Here is an 18,348-nt window from a genome sequence, read left to right on the forward strand (position 1 = left end):
TGGCTCTGGAGTAGGATTAACACCCCACTTTGGGCACTGACTGGGACATAAACAGGACTTACTGGTTGGGTCTGCACCAAACAGAATGACTGGTGCTGCACAAAGATCCTGGCCAGCAGCTGGGGGGCACAGGCTGATGCAGGAAACACTGGCAACAACAACTGTGGTTTTCTCTGAGATAAAGCAAGGATCTAGACCTACTTGGAAAAATATCTAAAGTTCTGTTCTAAAAAAACCTTCCATGTACACAGATGAAATTTCCCTACATAGCTTGTTGCAGAACTTCACTACTACTATTCATAGAAAAGTTTTCCCCCAATATCCAACCAAGCTTTTTTCTTCTACAAATAGGATGAAAAGAAATCAGCTACCAGCAGACATGGAGCACACTATTATTTTCTCGTATCTTCTGACATATCAGAAAATATATGGGTTTTGTTCTTGGACATTTCCGTCCTCTAAGCCTCTCAAAGAATGTTGTTTGCATATGAAAAGCAGGGAGGAGCTGTAAAGTACAAGAAGAATTCCAAGGGAACTCTGGACTTCCAGGCTTCACCCAGCCAAGACCGGATGTTCACGGCAAATAAGGGAACACTGAGAACCACGCTTCCCTTCAAACTGAATTCTGTCCAAATCCATCTGCCCATGGATTTTGCAGCAGCCCAAGCCAGCTGGTCTCAGGTAAATCCCACAGCTGAAGCAAGGAAGAAGATGGGACAGAAGAACATGGAACTAATTCACCTCTCCTGATTTAGTATTTCATTTGCCTCAAGTAAGGCCAACAAGACACATTAGACCCAACACTAAGAGCTCTCATGCTTTCCCTCCCTCTCAGCTTCCAAGAATCTCACGGAGATGTAGCACAAGTCTAACTCAGAAGACAGCAGGTCAGAGCAAGCAATTTCAGTACACACCTTCCAACCTTGTCTCTGACCCAAGCAAGAACTAACAGTGATTTCTATGGCTTTTCCATAACACTATTTAATAGAAAAGTCAACACAGGATTCATCTGTCAGTATATTCATTCCAGGGAGATGCCAAATGCCCTTATTGCCCACCCAGTTTGGCAGAAGCTGAGCACATGGCAATACAAGACACACCTCAGAAGGCCAAGCCAGTCATCTGCAGGGTGTTCTAAAAGCAAGACGACCAATACTAGTGCTAAGAAAGATTAGCAGAGGGGACACTGATTTGCCACTTAATTTTCAAACATCAAAGAAATAAAAGACTTCAATGTTGGCAGCTCTTGTGTGGAAGCATCAAACAAAGACATTAATGATAAAACCTACTGGCCTGGGGAAATGTTTTCTTGCAGCATTACTGCTCTCACAAATGATAAAAAAGTTCAGGAACAGAAGTGAGGATTGCAGTCCTCTGAAATCTTACCAAGACTTAACAAAAAGAGCTATGCCATCTCAGGAACCTGAGGAGCACACTGCTATCACCACAAGGGCACAGCCCTGGGACTTCAAATCCAAGATAACAATTTCACTTCCTGGCCAACAAGCCATTTGCAGGATATCAATTCCCTTTACTTCAATCCAACACAGAATGCTTTCCCCCACCTCCAGATGAGGGACAACAACCTAAGAACGGTGGATATGAGCTGTCTCTCCAGGTTGTAAGCAACAGTTCATGGTGAAAGTTTTTACCTTGCCAAACATAAGAGGATATAAAATCATCTTCTCATCCAGATAAGATTTTTTTCCTATTTTCTTCTTCGTTTTGTTGTTGGTTTGATCTTCCGAAATGGTAAAAATTTCAGTAGCAGCACTAACAGCAGGCCTAGAATCTGCAGACATCCAAGAAGCAGAGGTAAACAAATAAAGAATAAGATCTTGCTCATAAGCTAGCCCTAAAAGCTAATTTATTGCTTCCTATTTCAAAGCAGTATGTGGTCACATCAGGAGTGAGCTTGGAATGTTACGCTTGCTGGGAAGAATAACACACACATGGAAAAAGTACAAGACACTCGCTGGTACATGGATCAGTTAAAGATCTAAAACACAATATCAATTAAAGTTCTAAAAACCAATATCAGTTAAAGATCTAAAACACAATATCTCAATGAACCAAATGCCTAGGTCATCACAGTAATGGCTAAAAGCAAACCAGAACGCTTTTCAATTACACATTCGACAGGAACAATATATTGGAAATTATTTCCAAGACAAAAAAGCTCTACCCACATGCAATGAGCACATGCAGGTAATTTTATTTATAAAACATTTCTATACGTACTATGGATTATGCTATAAATGAAGATGGATTTTCTAGACAGAAAATCTTACAGCAGCTGCACAGACAAGAGCATGAGCCTCAGCACACACTGAGCTTCGGAAACGCCTCTCCCAAGGCTGGTATCAAATATGTTATGAAAGAAACTGAATTATGATTTCACACCTCTGATACAGCTTCTTTCCAGCCCTCACACGCTGTAAGTGAAAATTATTTCCCCTTCTTAGTAAACCACTTTGATTGTGAGCACCGTGTAACATCTATGGACATTTGGAGGCAGTGAAAGATCTCACAGCAAGGCTGCCATTAAATCTTTGCTGAGAAACAAGGGGAGACATCTGTGTTTCATAGTCTTTGAAATAATTAACTGATTTGTGCATTAGTAAAGTGAAAATTAATTTTATTCTACTGTGAGAAAGTTTGGGAAAAGTGGAAGTCTTTAGTAATCTTTAAAAAAAAAAGAAAGAAAGAAGAAGTCTAGATTAGGCCAGACAAAGAACCAGTTCCCACAAAAGGCATGATGGAGCTCTGCCAAATGTTTCTAAGAACAGAGCATTTTTTGGTTGTTTTTTGGAGCCAAATTTCTTATGCCTTCATTCTCTCTTTTATGGGTATTAATAAGATTTCCACATAAATCTGTCTTTACTTAGTCATCTTCACCACTGTCAGACTTCAGAGTCCTCCACGAGGAAGGACTGCCAACACAAATGTTTGTGATGTCACACGAGCCACACCATCACTCCAGCCATCGCTCACAACAAACAGGCCCAAAAGGTCAAAGGCCGTATAACCCTATGCAGGGACAAAGGATTAAATAATAAATATACCTAGCATTAGAATTAAGAGGGGGAGAGGTGAAACAGCAGCAGTAATCACCTAAATGCATTTCTTGATTTGGTGTTAACAAATGAGAAAAACAGTGTCTTTTTCCAGTTAATACACATTCTTAGGACAGACTTCATCCACTACTGGGAAATTTTGCCTGTGCTCATTTGAAACTGCTTTCCCATGTTCATTTCACATACTTTGACCAGAGAAAACCTGTCTTTGATCTAAGAAAATTTCCTCCAAGGCATCAGTAAATTTTTGCACTCTAGTTTTTGCATTTAGAACCAGGTAACTCTATCACCCCTTAAAATCTGAGTTAGCATCTTCACACATTGACACCCATGGGTGGATGTCTCTGGTTCAACAAACAAACATACACTCACACACCAAAAGAAACAAAACCAAAAGCAAAAAAAAATAAATAAAATAATAAAATAAATAATAAAATAAAACAAAAACAATCAAAAAAAAAACCCAAGCAAAAAAATCAGCAGATGCTGGTTGAAGGGAAAGAAGTGAGATGAGCTAAGGAGAAAAAACACCATCTCACCAGATAAAACTGCAGTCATTCTTGGGTGGTCACTCACAGACAAGCATCAAACAAATCTAATTCACCCTTCCTAACATATAGAAGCAGATTCAAGTGTCCAAAGCCCATCCTTGAGTTGCCTGGCCTGTCTTTCATGAGGAAAGGAGGGTCAGATTTGCTGGACTAGAAGATAGGGAATGAGGCAGGAATAACCAGCTCATTGCTGTAAGCATTCCTAGATCAAAAAAGAGCATTTGAACATTCAGAAGAGTAGCACTGAGGAAGCTGTTAACTCAAAGCATGTGGCCATCAATATCATGACATTTCTTTTAAGTTTGCTTTTTATTGAATAAACACATGGAAAAAGAAAGCAAACCTTCGTACAGCTGAAAAGTTAGATATCTAAAATTTCATTAAAAACATCTGTGATTGCAGGCTCAAGCATTTAAAAGATAGTGTATGACATAATTATGCTTACAAGCACTGACTCACTGTTTTAGATAGCAATGCATTAAGATCACAGGAAAGATACTCCCTGGGCTATCAAGTTTCTCCCTAAAGTTCCCATCTCCTTAACCTGCTATTATAGATGATTAAGACAATCTGATTGTTACTTTCATCTCGGTTCTAAAAGCCTTAACCAAATAAAAGGCTCAGAGCCCCCCAGGCCAAGTTCTCATGAGTGCACAGAATGACAGCAAAGGAAGCTGTTTCGTCACTGCTCCCACTGTCTGAGGATTTTTGGGGCTGGGTTTTTTAAAGTGCATATCAGTAATTTTTGCAATACAGTGACTTCATCTTAAAAATCAATGTTTTCCTCAGCATTACATTACCACTTTCATTTGAGAAAAGAATATATAAAGCAGATCAGAACGTGAAATAAGCACATATTTATTGCAACTGGAAGAATTTTACCATTTTTTAAACACATGTAAGTTGCAGTTTCCAAAAGAAAAATAAAATCTAAAGATCTAAACATGACAGTGTGTCCAGCATGCTGATATGATAAATATCCAGAATTTAAAATTTTGGGTTTTCAGAAAGGCTGCCTGAGTAGCAGATCACAGCCCACGTCAGCAAGTCTTGAGTTTAATCTTAAGTATCTTCTTCATCTATGCATAATACAAAAGGAAAAGAAAATTCTAGATCCAAGGGTGATGGTAGCTCAAATGTTGGAATTAAAACTATTGAAACTGTGCCTCAGTCACTATTATTAAAAGTTCATACCATCCATCAACCCTGAATAAGAACATCACACATTTTAGGACTAGATTTATACACCACACACAGCAGAAGAGAAAGCTGAAATAAAGATTGGACAGCTTTGAGCAGAAGAGGGTAGACAATCTGTCTTTACTTCTTCACTTAAAAATGCTAAGGAGCTCTCCAAGAAACATTTGTGTTTGCCATTTCTCTCTGTCTCACCACAACAGATGTATCCAGAAAGCCAGGTTTAGATGTCCTCAATTTCAGTTAAGCCCCGGTTCCTCCTATTTCCTGTGAGCTGGCTCTGTTTCCAAAGGTGCCTCGCCAAGAGGAAACGACAGGCTTGGATCCTCAAGCGGAATTGAAGCTGGAATTGGGATTTAGTGCTGGCACCCCAGTCCATCTAATTGTTGCACTATTACCCCGTGCTCCTCTATGACCCTGCTTGACACAAACACAACAGGCTTAGTAGGAATCAGCATTCTGGATTCTGTGGCCCAGAAGTCAGTTTTCAGTCCCAGTACGGCACAGACAATATTTCTCTCTGCCACTCAACAGATTTCTTACTATGGTCTCTGTAATGAGGGATGAACAGAGCCCATGCTGCTTAAAATGATGAAATTGTACACACCTATGGATATACCTGCCTTCTTCTAGAGGTTTTTTACTTCTCCACAAGTCATAGGAAAGATGAATGCTCTGCGACTCTGAACAGAAGCCTGCTGGAAAGGTTCAGGTTCCCTTTCCACCATAATCCCTTTTTTAACTTCCAAACCATCCTTGCAGTTCCATCCCTCACAAGCACACATGAAGTACAGCATTAAATCCTTTAATAGAAAATGTTTATTCATTGGCAGTTTTGTGTAATCAGTAGACAATTAGGACTGCATTTAAGAATGGCACTTGCAGACACATTAAGCTGGTCTTAAAAAAATCCCCTCAGTAATGGCATATGAATTACCTCGAAACATTTCAGCTCATACAGAATTTAGAATCAACAAAAATGCAGTGAATTTCAGGGAACTGTTTTAATAAATATCAAATATAAACTAGCCCACAGCTTCCCAGAGAACAGGTACATAGCAGCAACAACATATCCACTACACATACCAGCGTTTTACCAGGTAAAGCTCATTGTGCTTATCTGTAAAAATACAAGTTACCTATTTATTTCAACTGGTATTATCATACTTCTCACCAGCCAGAGCTCCACACCATTTATGCCCACAAGAATGGCTCCAGTTCAGGCTGTGCTGGGACCTTATCAGCTCCTCCTGCCCAGCCAGTCCCGTGCTCCACATCACAGCTAAAGCCAGCAGCAAGTCAGTCCAGGCACCAGGGACACCATGCAAAGCACATTTATGGCTTTGCACCCCTAGAACAGGCTTGTGGCACCAAACTCCAAATATAACACTGGGAATTTATCATTTGTAAGACATAAGTGGTTATCTGATGATCAAAATCACTACTCGAGTGTTTACAAATAACTAACAAATAATTTGACACATTTGCAAATCAAGAAAGAAGAAATATTTAAACCATAAAGAGTCAAAAGTAAAGCAATAGTCACTAAAACTGGCATATTAATAAACAATCCTGCTTGTGGAAACATCAGAAAATATGATTTAATATCCAGAAAGAACCCTGTCATACGTAACTCAGGTTTGCTGACTGTTTTGTCAGAGTCAAGCAAATAATTCCATCCCTCTTGACTGCACAATTCTAATTTGTGTATATACATACATAAATGACCATATACATAAATGTCTATATGTCTATAAAAACATGCTACAAGTTGTCAGGTCACATTTTCAGCAGCACAACAAATGTTAGCTTTGAATTATTTTCTTTAAAATAAGAAAATTCATCATTAGCCATTAAAAAAAAAAAAAATTAAAAAGCTCTCTTTGGATTTCAGGATGTGAACACAGCTCCTTCTGCACTAAGGAGTGAACTGAAAGGATCACCCTGTTACCCTGGGAGGACTGAGCACTCTCAATTACCACTGAAAAGAGCAGAGGCAGGAGGAGATGATTAATAATCTTTACAAAAAGAATTTAGGAAAAATAGCATTTTTAACAAACCTTCACTTGTACAAAATTAATTTTAAAATATCACTGAATGAGAAGGTGAAGGTATCCATTGTCTCACAAGAGTGAGAGGCAGACTGTGCCTCAGCACAAATATTCCTGTAACAATCCCAGTGACAGGTTCCAACTAAAACTCCAGCCACATGAAAAGCATCTCCTCGGTTATCTTGCAATTATAGATGCACCCAAACACATTGAAGTTCCTTATCAACACAAAATACAGTGATCAGACTTTGCCCAGAGTAACCTATATCATCAGTACAGCTGAAGAGAAATGCACCAGATAATTCAGCGCAGCTTTTTGCCATTCAAAAGTGAGTTTTGGGGGAAGGAATGCAGCATAACCAATATAAAAATAGTGGTAGCTGCATTATGGAGTGGGTTTGTAGAGGAAATGAAGCAGCAGAGTTTACTCTGCAAGGAAACCCCAGTTAGATGTCAGCTGGTGAGCTCAAACAGGCATCAGTAAGAAAAAAACAAAAGGAGAAAAGGGGAAGAGAAGCCAGGAAGGGAAAGAGAAATAAAAAAACAAAAGGAAGAAGAAAAAAACGAAAATAATAAAAAAAAAAAAAGACTCTCAAAAGCACTTGAAACTGCATTCACAGAGGCAAGGGGCCCCTTCTAATCTCCACTTCCACACACAGGTCTGCACCTTTCCACAGCTGTCATTTCAACTGAGAGTCAATACACGAGCATAGACAAGCTTTCACAACTTTTCCTCTACAGGCAACAAAAGGCTTGCAAGAGCACATGTAGATTACGGCACACAGAAGTGAAGTAAAAATTCCTTGGATGGAGCCCATGCACTGCCCTTTCTGAGCATCCTCATCCTCTGCTGCTCAGGAAACAGAAAGGCTCCTGAGGGTGCTTTTGCAGACTGCCACTGACAGCAAACACTCCCCACTCTGGCCTCTTCAGCAACCCCACAGCCACATTTTAAGGTAAATTTGGGGTGTGTGTATTTGCCAATAATCAATATTACATAACATCAGTAACAAAACAGATTAATGCCCTGCTTCTCCTTTACGACACGAAACACAAACAGGCATGGGTTTATTTAAAACCATACAGCAAAATTAAGTGCAAGAGACTCAAAGTATCTGTACTCCAGGGCGAGGAGCAATTTAGGTTATTGCTGGTGGCAGCAACTCCAGCACACAGAGATGCCAGCAAGGTATCATCAATCTGCTGCAACAGTTCAAAAAATAATTAACCTTCACCACTGAAATACTCAATTATTTCCCTGTCTGGAATTCATTTCACAACTGTGCTTATGGACAAATTTACTCAAAAAGTCAGTCAGAAGTAGGCTGCTCAGAACAAGTAATGTTCAGTTTTGAAGTTCAGTCATAATAGTTCCCCCTACAGTATTACAAGTTACTCAAACACAACCAGAAACAAGAAGCTTTTTAAAACAAAAAATAAACCAAACATCCCTCAATTACTTGATCCTCAGAACACAGCAATAGTTTTCCAGCAGGCATCATCATATTTATATTTCACACAGCTTTTAATGAAGCTGAGATATTTCTAAGAGGACTAACCAGTCTGAGAGGAAGGGTTGCTTTTTTTAAACCATCAGCAGGGTGTGCCTCAGGACTTCAGCAACCATCAGAAAAAGCATCATGAGGATATTTGAAAAGCACCACTCCTACAGAGCTAGGCAGACAAAAATCCCATTAAAAAAAAAAAAAAAACCTCAACAAAATGACACAGAATATAATTTTATTTTAAAATTCAAACCAAAGCATAAATCTTACTACAAAACAAAGCCAGCTTCAGCAACCTACAAAATACAAAAGTCAAATAAACCACTTTAACCCCACATATTTCACCGGCGGATTGGGGGTGTTAGCCAAGGAGGCCTCAACTATGCTCTGAGCTATTTCTGATACGTGGAGGTTTTGTAATTTTCCAGCCTTGTGCAGGGGCAGAAGGAGAGCCTTTAGCTGCATTGATGCTCATAAATATCTCCTCCATAATTTTTTTTCAGTAGTTAATTGCAGCAAAAATTCAGAGTCATGCAGTGAGTGATAGGTGCTAGTCAGCAGGCGCTTCAGATCAAGCAGTACAGTCACTACAGCACACAGAGTGAGCAACTGGGAGCTTTCTTCCTAACTAGTATCAGATTTAAAAAATAAAAGGCAGTTTTTCTAATTCTCAACCTGTTTAGCATCAGAAACAGGTACACTTCAATAAATATTAAATGCAAGTGTCTATGCTGGAAGAGCTTCATTCATACCTTGTGACATGCACGTGTTTTCCATGATCAGTGTATATTTCTGTCTCAGAATCGGATTTATTTGTAGCAGTCTTAAAATAAAAGGTTTGGGGGCAGTTTGTTTTGAGTTGGAAGAGGTGGTTTTGTTTGTTTTTAATTTCTTCCCAAATTTCTTTATATTTTTTCATTTTTAGACAAACACCTCATAAATACCCCTCAGTCAGATCTGTTTTTATGTAGATTTTCACTCTTTTCTTAGATGAGGCACAGAAGTTTGGGCTATCCGTGGACCATAATCATTCTGTATGTCTGACCAAAACTTAATACAGCACTCCACACCATGCCTTCACTAACCCAATTTCATTATTAAAAAACCTCAGACACACAAAATCTTTTCAGTGACTTTTCATCACCTTTCAGTGATCTTTTCAGTCAGCACCGCCAGCTGACACAAAATCCTTTTCTTGACAGGTTCAAAAATTAACAGTGCCATTTCTCTGACCAAACTCTCATAACCACCAGTATCTTCCTTGTGCTGCATATTTTCCCTTTTGTCCAGCAACCCTTGAGGAGGCACCACGAACACATCCATCCCCCTCCTGCGTTGAACAGCAGTGAAGGACCATTTCTCATCAGCACATTAGACAGAATCACAGAAAGTCTGGGGTTGGAAGGCACCTCTGGAGATCATCTAGTCCAGCCCTACTGCCAAGGCCCCTCTGAATGCAGTTTCTAGGCTCACCTAGAGCAGGTGACACAGGTTGAATTAAGGTTTGGAATCTCTCCACAGCCTCTCTGGGGATGGTGTTCAGTGCTCAGTCACTCTCACTGGGCTTTTTCCTCATGTTCAGGTGGAAGTGGCTGTGTCTCAGTTTGTGCCCCTTATCCTGTCTCTGGGCACCACTGAAGAGAGCCTGGCCCCTGCTCTTGGCACCCACCTTTCAGAGATCTGGATGCTTTGATAAGATTCCCTCTCAACCATCTTTTCTCCAGGCTAAGCAGGCCCAGCTTCCTCAGCCTTTCCTCACGGGAGAGATGCTCCAGTGCTCTCATCATCTCCATAGCCCTGTGCTGAACCTCCTCCAGAAGTTCCTTGTCTTTCCTGAAGTGAGGAGCCCAGAATGGGACACCGAGCTCCAGCTGCAGCCTCACCAAGCCAGAGGAGAGTGGGATACTCCGCTATCGCACTTTTCACGTGGCATTTCCCATTTTATTTCTAAGTGGCTGCGCAGAGTCTGGAGGTGCACAGCACATTCTCCGCCTGGGGAAGGACCCACCAGGACCAGCAAAGCGCAGCTCCCGGCTCTGACACGGCGGAGCCACGGGGAGGGAGGCGGCTGGAGCAGCAGTGCAGAGCCGATCCCGGCACGGGCTGAGTTAAGGACCACGGACAGATTTTGTGGATGATGTTTGTGCCCTCTAGGGGGCCGCGCCCGCCAGCGCCGGCAGCGCCCGGCACCGCCTTCATCACCATCATCACCATCAGCCAAGGCTCGCCGCGATGCCATACACCCACACACAGGGAGAAGAAAACAGCTCAAACCCTTCCTTTAAATAAATAAAGAGGCCAAAGCTTGATAAAGGGGTAGGGAGCCTCCTCTTCCCACAAGCCCAGTGAATCTCCAAAAGCGGTTCAGGAAGAAAAGGGCTGATACTCCACAAAACTCAGACAGACAATCAGACAATGGCATCTCATTATTGCTTTGATTACTCCCGGTACAAAGAGCTGCGGACTTGGAGCAGGGCTTAAAGCAAAACTCGCAGCAGAACTTAGAGCAAGACAACTTGAACATAAAAACCCCACCAAGAAACAAGCAAACAAAAAGAAAAAAAAAACAAACGCACACACACACACACAAAAAACCCAAACAAATGAGCAAACAAGAAAAAAAAAAAAAGAAAAAAATAAAAACTAACCCCACCACCTTTCTCCTGGAACCTGAAAAACTGCATAGTCCAAATGAGAGGTGTTTCTTTGAGTGACACCCTGACTAAATCAGAAGAGACTCTGAGGAAAGTGTTTGGTAATTAATAAAAAAGCTTCTTCAAAACCAAGCAGAGGAGAAAAAATGGAAAATCCATGCACAAAGTAAAACATGACTTCCGCTTTGTTATCTGAATCTGTACATTTGTTTCCTTATCTGTCAAGGGATATGCTACAAGCTGTACATCTCCCATCAGATTACCTAAGGAAATCACAGCAACTGGCTCAAAGCTTTAATTCCAGCAGTGTTCTTTTCAGTCTCAAATCATCTAGGATGCAGTCAGCTCACCCCCATTCCAAGCCCTGTGGTTTGCAGACACCAGGACCCAGCAACCTTTTCACTTCCAGGCTGAGATTATTTTTTTTATATTACTTTTTAAAGAAAAAAAGCCCAAGAAAAATTCCTTCTATTTGCAATACACAGCTATGCCTCAGTCTCCCACAAAAAAAACAGTTGGAATGCAAGAACACTAACAGCAGATTAGGAGAAATTCATACAAATGTCACAGTTAATGTCCAAAACATCATGTGTCACTGTTTTTCCCCTCCAACCCCCAACAAGCTTCTCAAAACACATTTCATACACAGGGTCACTGTTCTGGCTGTTTATTTAATTAACATGACAACCCAGAGTACACAGGATTTCTTTCAGTTCCCCAGCTTTGCATTTTCACACTTCAGGCAGAAAGAGCAGAAAGTCACTACTGTACTTTTTTTGCCAGAATACCATAATATACATTTCTTGATTTAACCAATTGACAAAAATAGATTCTAATCCCTTCATGAGAGCTTCAGCAGCAGTTTTAACATTTTTTTGAGGCTGAAAGAAAAGTGAAAAAACCCAAGTAGAGCAGGTTTGCGTAAATGAAGCCATGCAAAAGAAAATAAAGCATTACGTCTGGAATCCCTGGGTGATTTTTCCCGGAGCCTTACTTAAATATTTCACACTGTTGTGTTTCAGCAAGTCACCAGATGACATAACTCCTCAGTATTTCTTAGTTTTTAGTGACCTAAATGGCAATGCCATTAAATCTTATCGGAGTAATTATAGCCCAATAAACCTTATTAGCAGGAGGTATATGGTATATAAAACCTCACATGTTTAATAGGAGACCTATGTCTTTGACACAAAGTTCAGTATCTGAATTCCATTTGCCATCTCCCCTTTAAAATTTTAATTTCTCTATGTTGCACCCTGATCACTCCCATTTTTAAGCCAGGGGACAGGTTCCATGTTATTAAAAATTGGTTATAATATAAGGATACATTTGTCTACTTTTTAAGGCAAAATGAGGAAGAAGCAGCAAAGGGGAAGAAGCAACATATTCCTGGTACTAACAAAGTTCTCACTATCAAACAGTGAGGAGAGATAAAGCCTTAATTTTCCCTTGGAAAAAAAACCCAACAAAACCAACAAATATACTTTTTTTCTTCACTGTTCCTTAGATCTTATCACTGCAGAGATATCTTTGGCCATGTGAAAATTTACAGTATTGTCTTCTCAACTCCACAGACAGGCGGTGATAACGACGGTCCCACAACTTTCCCAGGCTACAGGCTGAGAACAAGCAGAGTTACCACCCAGAACCCCATGAAAAACAGTCAGTCAAGCAAAAAAAAAAAAACACTGCAGCTGCTGAAGGAAGATAAACGAGTCTGGCACCAAAGTCTGAAAAAATAACTCTTAACAAGGAGAAAAGGGATGGGAAAGATGCAGCAGCACGAAACAGCTACCAAGTTTCAAACCAACTGAAAATAAGTGACAGAGCCTCAGATGTCCCTCGGGAAGGCAAAGAGCTTTCTACTTCTCCAGCTGCCCTGAAGGAGGGAAAGAGGAAAATAGAAATACATCAGGAGAATGGATAGAAAACCTGTCTGCCTTAGAAGGCAGAGAACAGGATGGGGTGGGTGTATGTGGAGCTGCTGGCCTGGCAGCTGGGGACAGGCACCTTCATCCTGGTGCTGCCTCCTGCATGGATCAGGGCAAGATTCATCCATGGATCACCTCACAAATGCCTTCTCTCAAAGGGCTGTGTCACCCAGCAATTTAGGGACTTGAAAGTCCTTCAGGCACTGATGTGCACTGTACCCCTACAGTTCTCTAAGGTATAAAAGGAAAATCCTGCAAAAGCAAATCAAACTATTTGTAGCAGCTGTAAATAACACACGCTTGTAATAAATCCAAGGTTGCTGAAAGCTTCCCATTCCCCTAAACAAAACAAACAAGCAAAGCTCAAAACCAAAATCAGGAGTCTTCAGCATGGTTTAAAATTGCCCAGCTACAGTCTCCTGTGCAGCATTCTGCCCACCAGGACAAAATCACCCCCTTGAACTACAGAATGCCGAGATTCACACAGCAATCAGAGGCACAAGCTCCAGAGCATACAGGCATTATAATATTTTAATGGGAAAAAAACAACACATAGAACACATTTCTGCTCCCCTCCCTACCCCCATCAACCTCCTCTCCACACTTTCAGGAAGAGATGAAATGTTTGCAAAAACCTGGAGAAAAAACTCCAAAAGCCATCATCTTCTTGGTGGCATTTTGCATTTACTGAAAAAAAAAAAAAAAAAAAGTATTTCTTCATTCATTCCCTGTCTTATCCATCCATCCATTCACAAATTCACTTGCATCCTCTTTCAAATCTGGGTGAGTGAGCCCTCAAGGAGCTGAGCATCCTCAGCCAGCCTTGATGAAATCACAAGGAGACAACACTCAGCTGGGAGCAAGATCAGGCACACATTTCTCAATGAGATCTACACACACACACACCAGTCTGGAAGCTTTTAATCCAAAGACACTGCCAAAGTTCAGAAAGAGAGAGAACATATACAAAAAGCAACCACAAAAAGCACAGAATTAAACTAAAAATGGGGAAAGAGCACTTTTAGCAACAACAGAAGGTTGCATCATTGTACCATTTGAATTCTGGATGGTGACTTTTTTTAAGGAAAGTTTTTCTTTTCAAATTCTTTTTGGAACTGATAGGCAGCTAACACAAGATGTGCTAATACAATATCCATGTTGTCAGTATGCAATTTCTGCTACTTCCCTTTACATCACAATGCCACATAGATTCACCTTCAAATTCTAGTAGGGAAGAATTCAGATTATAGTTGAGATGTTACACATAGTAGTGTGTTACCAATAAAGAAAAATTCAGAAATTCAAACTTTCACAGAATCTCATATTAACAAAAACAGTCAGATATGAAGGGAATGAAATTCTGGAAAAATAAAAGCTCAATTAAATGCTCAGGAAAGGTTACACAGGAGGTGATGGGAAAGATCTCTAAAACTTTGCCTAATGTTACTCACTAAATTGAAGTATGTGTTTCAAAGCAATAAATTGGATCTATTTCCTGATTAAAATTATTGGCAGCTCACAGATGTACAAACAAGACCAGAAACATTTAGAGGATATTTTTTAAAAACAGGGGCGCAAGAGAAGGCCGGGTTTTCTTTCAAAGCCTTCATCTCTATTTTTAACAGGTTATATTTAAAAACTGTCCAAAAGAAAAACATTTACCTGTGCTTTAAGTCTACAGGGAGCTGATTTTTGCTATAAATATAAACTCTGCTTGCTGTAAGAGAGTCCTACTTCTCTCAACATTTCTTTGAGGTCCTTCCAGAGCTTTGTTTCAGCTTTTCCATTTTTCTATCATGCCAGCATTTATTTAAGAGAATAGCTTTTAGGGACAGAAGTTTACATACACACACTCAAGTTATGCTAGAAAAAATTAAAAATAAAAAAAATACAGGAAGTCTCCCCAAACTCCAAAGTAATCACCCATTTCTAATCACACAGTGACACCAGCAATACCAGATCTCACTATTGATTAACAGCAAGTGAGAACAAAAGAAAATTTGCCAAAATCCTGCAGCGGGTGAGCTGAACAGTCTCCAGATAACTCCAGCCCAGCTCTACAGCCTGGAAATGGGAATTGCTCAGGGCAAAGCTGACCACTGTCCCCAAATAATGAGCCATCAGGGAAGGAAAGTAAGTCTACCTCATTATCCATCACCAGCTTCATGTTCTGGTATATGCATGAGATCTGAAGTCCCTCCATAAGAAAAGACAAGGACCAAGGTCACTGAGTCCTGTCTCCGAAAGACTACATTTAGAGATGTTAACTAAAAGGCTGCATTTATTTGAAGTGTGAAAGCAAGGGGAAAATATGCTTAAAACCTTACAAATTATTATTGTAAGAAACCACCAGAAATGCCTAGCACCACCAAGTAAGCATAAACAGTTTGAATTTCGTGCCTTATTGTACTTACAAATTACTCTTGCACCGTTCCCTCTCAGTTCCTGTTAAAGTCAGAACTGGGTCAGTTTTCTACTTTTTCACACTGTATTTGTCTATGGTAAATATTTACTTTACCTAAACAAAACTGTTAAATAAATAAGTACATTTGTTGTAAAACAAGTCTCAAGTATATAAGGTTGTCAGGCCCTCTTCTAAGAAATGTCAAAACCAACCACAAAGGGATGTAATCAAACCATTTCCAGAAACAAACTAGCCACCCACACCATATAGTTACATGCCATTACTTGGAAAATACTTTGCTGCTTATCCAGCAAGCCACCTGAAAGAAAACCTTTGGTGTGTGATAACACGCTTCACTTGATCACGGCGCAGAGAATCATTTCCAATACTAAATGAAAAAGAAAGCTTGTTTGATAGCATTTGATACTTATTTTCCCCCCAGGTTTCCCTTTCCACTGTTCAGCGGGGGCTGCGCTGACTTTGAAAACACTCAGTTATACGGACCGTGGAGCGATACTTTTTGTGGGGCAATCTTAAATCCCAAAACAGCTGAGAAACACTTCAAGGGCAGAACTGAGCCCACTCTGTGTCCGTGTCAGCTCTACACAGCCGTGCAGTAAAGATACCGGGGCTCGATCGCTTCTTCCTCCGGTGTTTTTTGAGGTGTGCATTGAAATGAATAAAGTTCTGGTAATAAAGTTCTGGCTCAGCCATTCCAATCACAGCCTCGCAAAGGAAACAAAGTTGAGATAAATCGCGTGTGCCTCGCAGCGCTTCCCACAGCCACGGCGGAGCGGGAGCTATTGATTACACGCACGGCAACAGCCTTGGGGAGCCAAAGTGCAAAGACGAGCCTCAGCGGACAGGCTCCAGCCCTGATAAGGGACTTCTCCCACCGAGGACAAGCTGCTGTGGCACACACACCCCTTTCAAGCTTAAAGCGAGTTTTAAAAGGCTCAAGTCCCTTTCTAGGAAACTACAGGTTTGAAACAGCTTCCCTAAGTGATGCTGGGGAAGCCGAGGGCTGCGCTCAGGGCAGGTTCTCACCGGCTCCGAGAGCCGAGCGGGCACCGTCCACCCCAGCCCTTCCTCTGCCAGCTTTAGGAAAGCCAGCGCCGAGGACAGCTGGCAGAGAAAAGCGCACCCCGAGCCCTCTGCTCGCAGCCGGGGCAAGCCAGACTGGTCCGGAGAGCCCCGGCTTTCCCCCGGCTCCGTCCCGGGGCTCCGGGACAAACCCGCACGGTGCGCGGCCCCTGCGGCGAGGAGCGGGGGAAGGCGCAGCTCCCGGCGCCTCCGCCGCCCGCGGGACCCCCGGCAAACTTTGGGACCCGTCTCCCCCCAGCCCCTGCCCTACCTGCTCCCGGGGGATGCAGGGCAGCGAGGTCCTCCGGTGGGTCTTGTTGCCGCTGCCTCCCGACATCTCGGGGGAGATCATGGAGCTGGACCGCCGCCGCCGCCTGAGCACCGGGGCTTCGTCCGCGGCCGGGGGGGCGGCGGGAGGCTCGGCCAGCGGGGCGGCCCGCCGCGGGGGCCAGAGCCGGTCGGCGTAGCCGGCCAGAAGGATGCCCAGCAGCCCCAGCAGGTAGGCCAGGTAGGGCCGCCAGGACGCCGGGACCCTCTCCAAGGCGACGAGGGACGTGGTCTTGGCCGCGCTAGTCACGGCGAGCATGAGGACGCCCTGCCTCAGCTTCAGCACCAGCCATGTCACGGCGGCCAGGCAGCTCAGCACCACCCCCGTGGCGGCGAGGGAGAGCAAGTGATCCTCCTCCTCCTCCTCCTCCCCCGCCGCCAGCGCCGTCTGCGCCAGCGCTTCCCCCCCGCAGCAGGCGGCGAGCAGCAGCAGCAGCAGCAGCGCCGCCGCCCGCGGCCGCCCCGCACCGGGCAGCGCCCCGCGCCCAACGAGGCTCCAGCCGGGCACAGGGACAGCCAGCCCCGCTCCCCCCGCTCCAGCCTCGCCGCCAGGGCCGGCAGCAGCAGGAGGGAGCCGGCGCTCAGCGCCGAGGAAAGTTTCCGGCGGCCCCGGGGCTCCCGCGGAGGAGGCAGCGGCGCGGTCCGGGCGGGCGCCCCTCGCTCCGCCGCTGCCGCCCCGCCGCCGCTGCCCGTGGCCCCGCCGGGCTCCCCTGGCACCCCGGCGCTTATTCCCAGGCGGGCAGGGACGGGAGCGGCCCCGGTGGTCAGAGCCCGCTGGCCGGGGGCGCTCCCCGCCGCAGCAGCGCCGGCATTTCCTGCGGAGCCCCCCGCTCGCCCCCCGCTCGCCCCCTCCCCGAGAGCCCAGCGCCGCTCCGCCAGCACCGCGGCCTTGGGGGCGCGGGGGAAACTAAAATCTCCTTTCAGGAGTACAGGACTGGGATAGACACGGGAAAAACCCTAAGCGGTGTAAGAAAATGGGGAGGGGGCGCGGGCGGGGGGAGAGGCAGATGTACCACCTCAGCAGTGCTGTTTAATTTCTAGGCCATCCTTTGCCTTCCGGGCGCTCCCGGCGGGCGCGGAACAGCGCTGCCCGCCGGAGGGTCCTGCCCGGCCTGCGGGGGTCCCGGGGGAATGAGAAATGACAGGGGGAAAAAAAATTAATTAAAAAAAAATTAAAGCCCAGGGCTAGGAAAAAAAAGGGCAAATAAAAGGCGAGCGGAACCGCGGCAGAAGTTGCGAAGTCCTGCCGGGAGGGCGAGAGAGAGACCTGCGGGAGAAAGTTGAACGTAAGCCTGCTTGGGAAGAGAAAAGGAGGACGAGCGAAAAGGAGAGGATTTCCCTCCTGAGCGCTGCAGGGAAATTGAATTTTACACGGGAAAAGCGCTCCTCCCGGCCAGGAGATGAGGCTGCCCGAAGCCTAGAAGCAAACCTGCCCCGAGCAAGCGGCCGAACCCGAGTCTGAGTGTTGGAGGCGATAACGAAGGAGGGGAACCGGGGGCTTTGCCGCTTCCAAAGCTGCAGGAGCGGCTCCCGGGGAAGCGCAGCCCGGCCCTGCCCCGCGCTCCCCC

At 43.9% G+C, this 18,348-nt stretch overlaps 1 protein-coding gene across 1 annotated transcript in view; it reads right to left on the reverse strand.

The window, feature by feature from the left end:
* Positions 1–17,161, reverse strand: part of PDE3A (phosphodiesterase 3A) — a 218,173-nt gene extending 201,012 nt beyond the window's left edge. Inside the window, exon 1 of the mRNA XM_023919037.2 lies at positions 16,725–17,161. Within this exon, the coding sequence (XP_023774805.2) occupies positions 16,725–17,039 (315 nt within the window). The 5' untranslated portion in view covers positions 17,040–17,161. The remainder of the gene's footprint in view (positions 1–16,724) is intronic.
* Positions 17,162–18,348: the final 1,187 nt, after the last annotated feature.

Source organism: Cyanistes caeruleus, chromosome 4 (genome assembly GCF_971803275.1).
Source record: "Cyanistes caeruleus chromosome 4, bCyaCae1.hap1.1, whole genome shotgun sequence".
Classification (NCBI taxonomy): Eukaryota; Metazoa; Chordata; class Aves; order Passeriformes; family Paridae; genus Cyanistes; species Cyanistes caeruleus.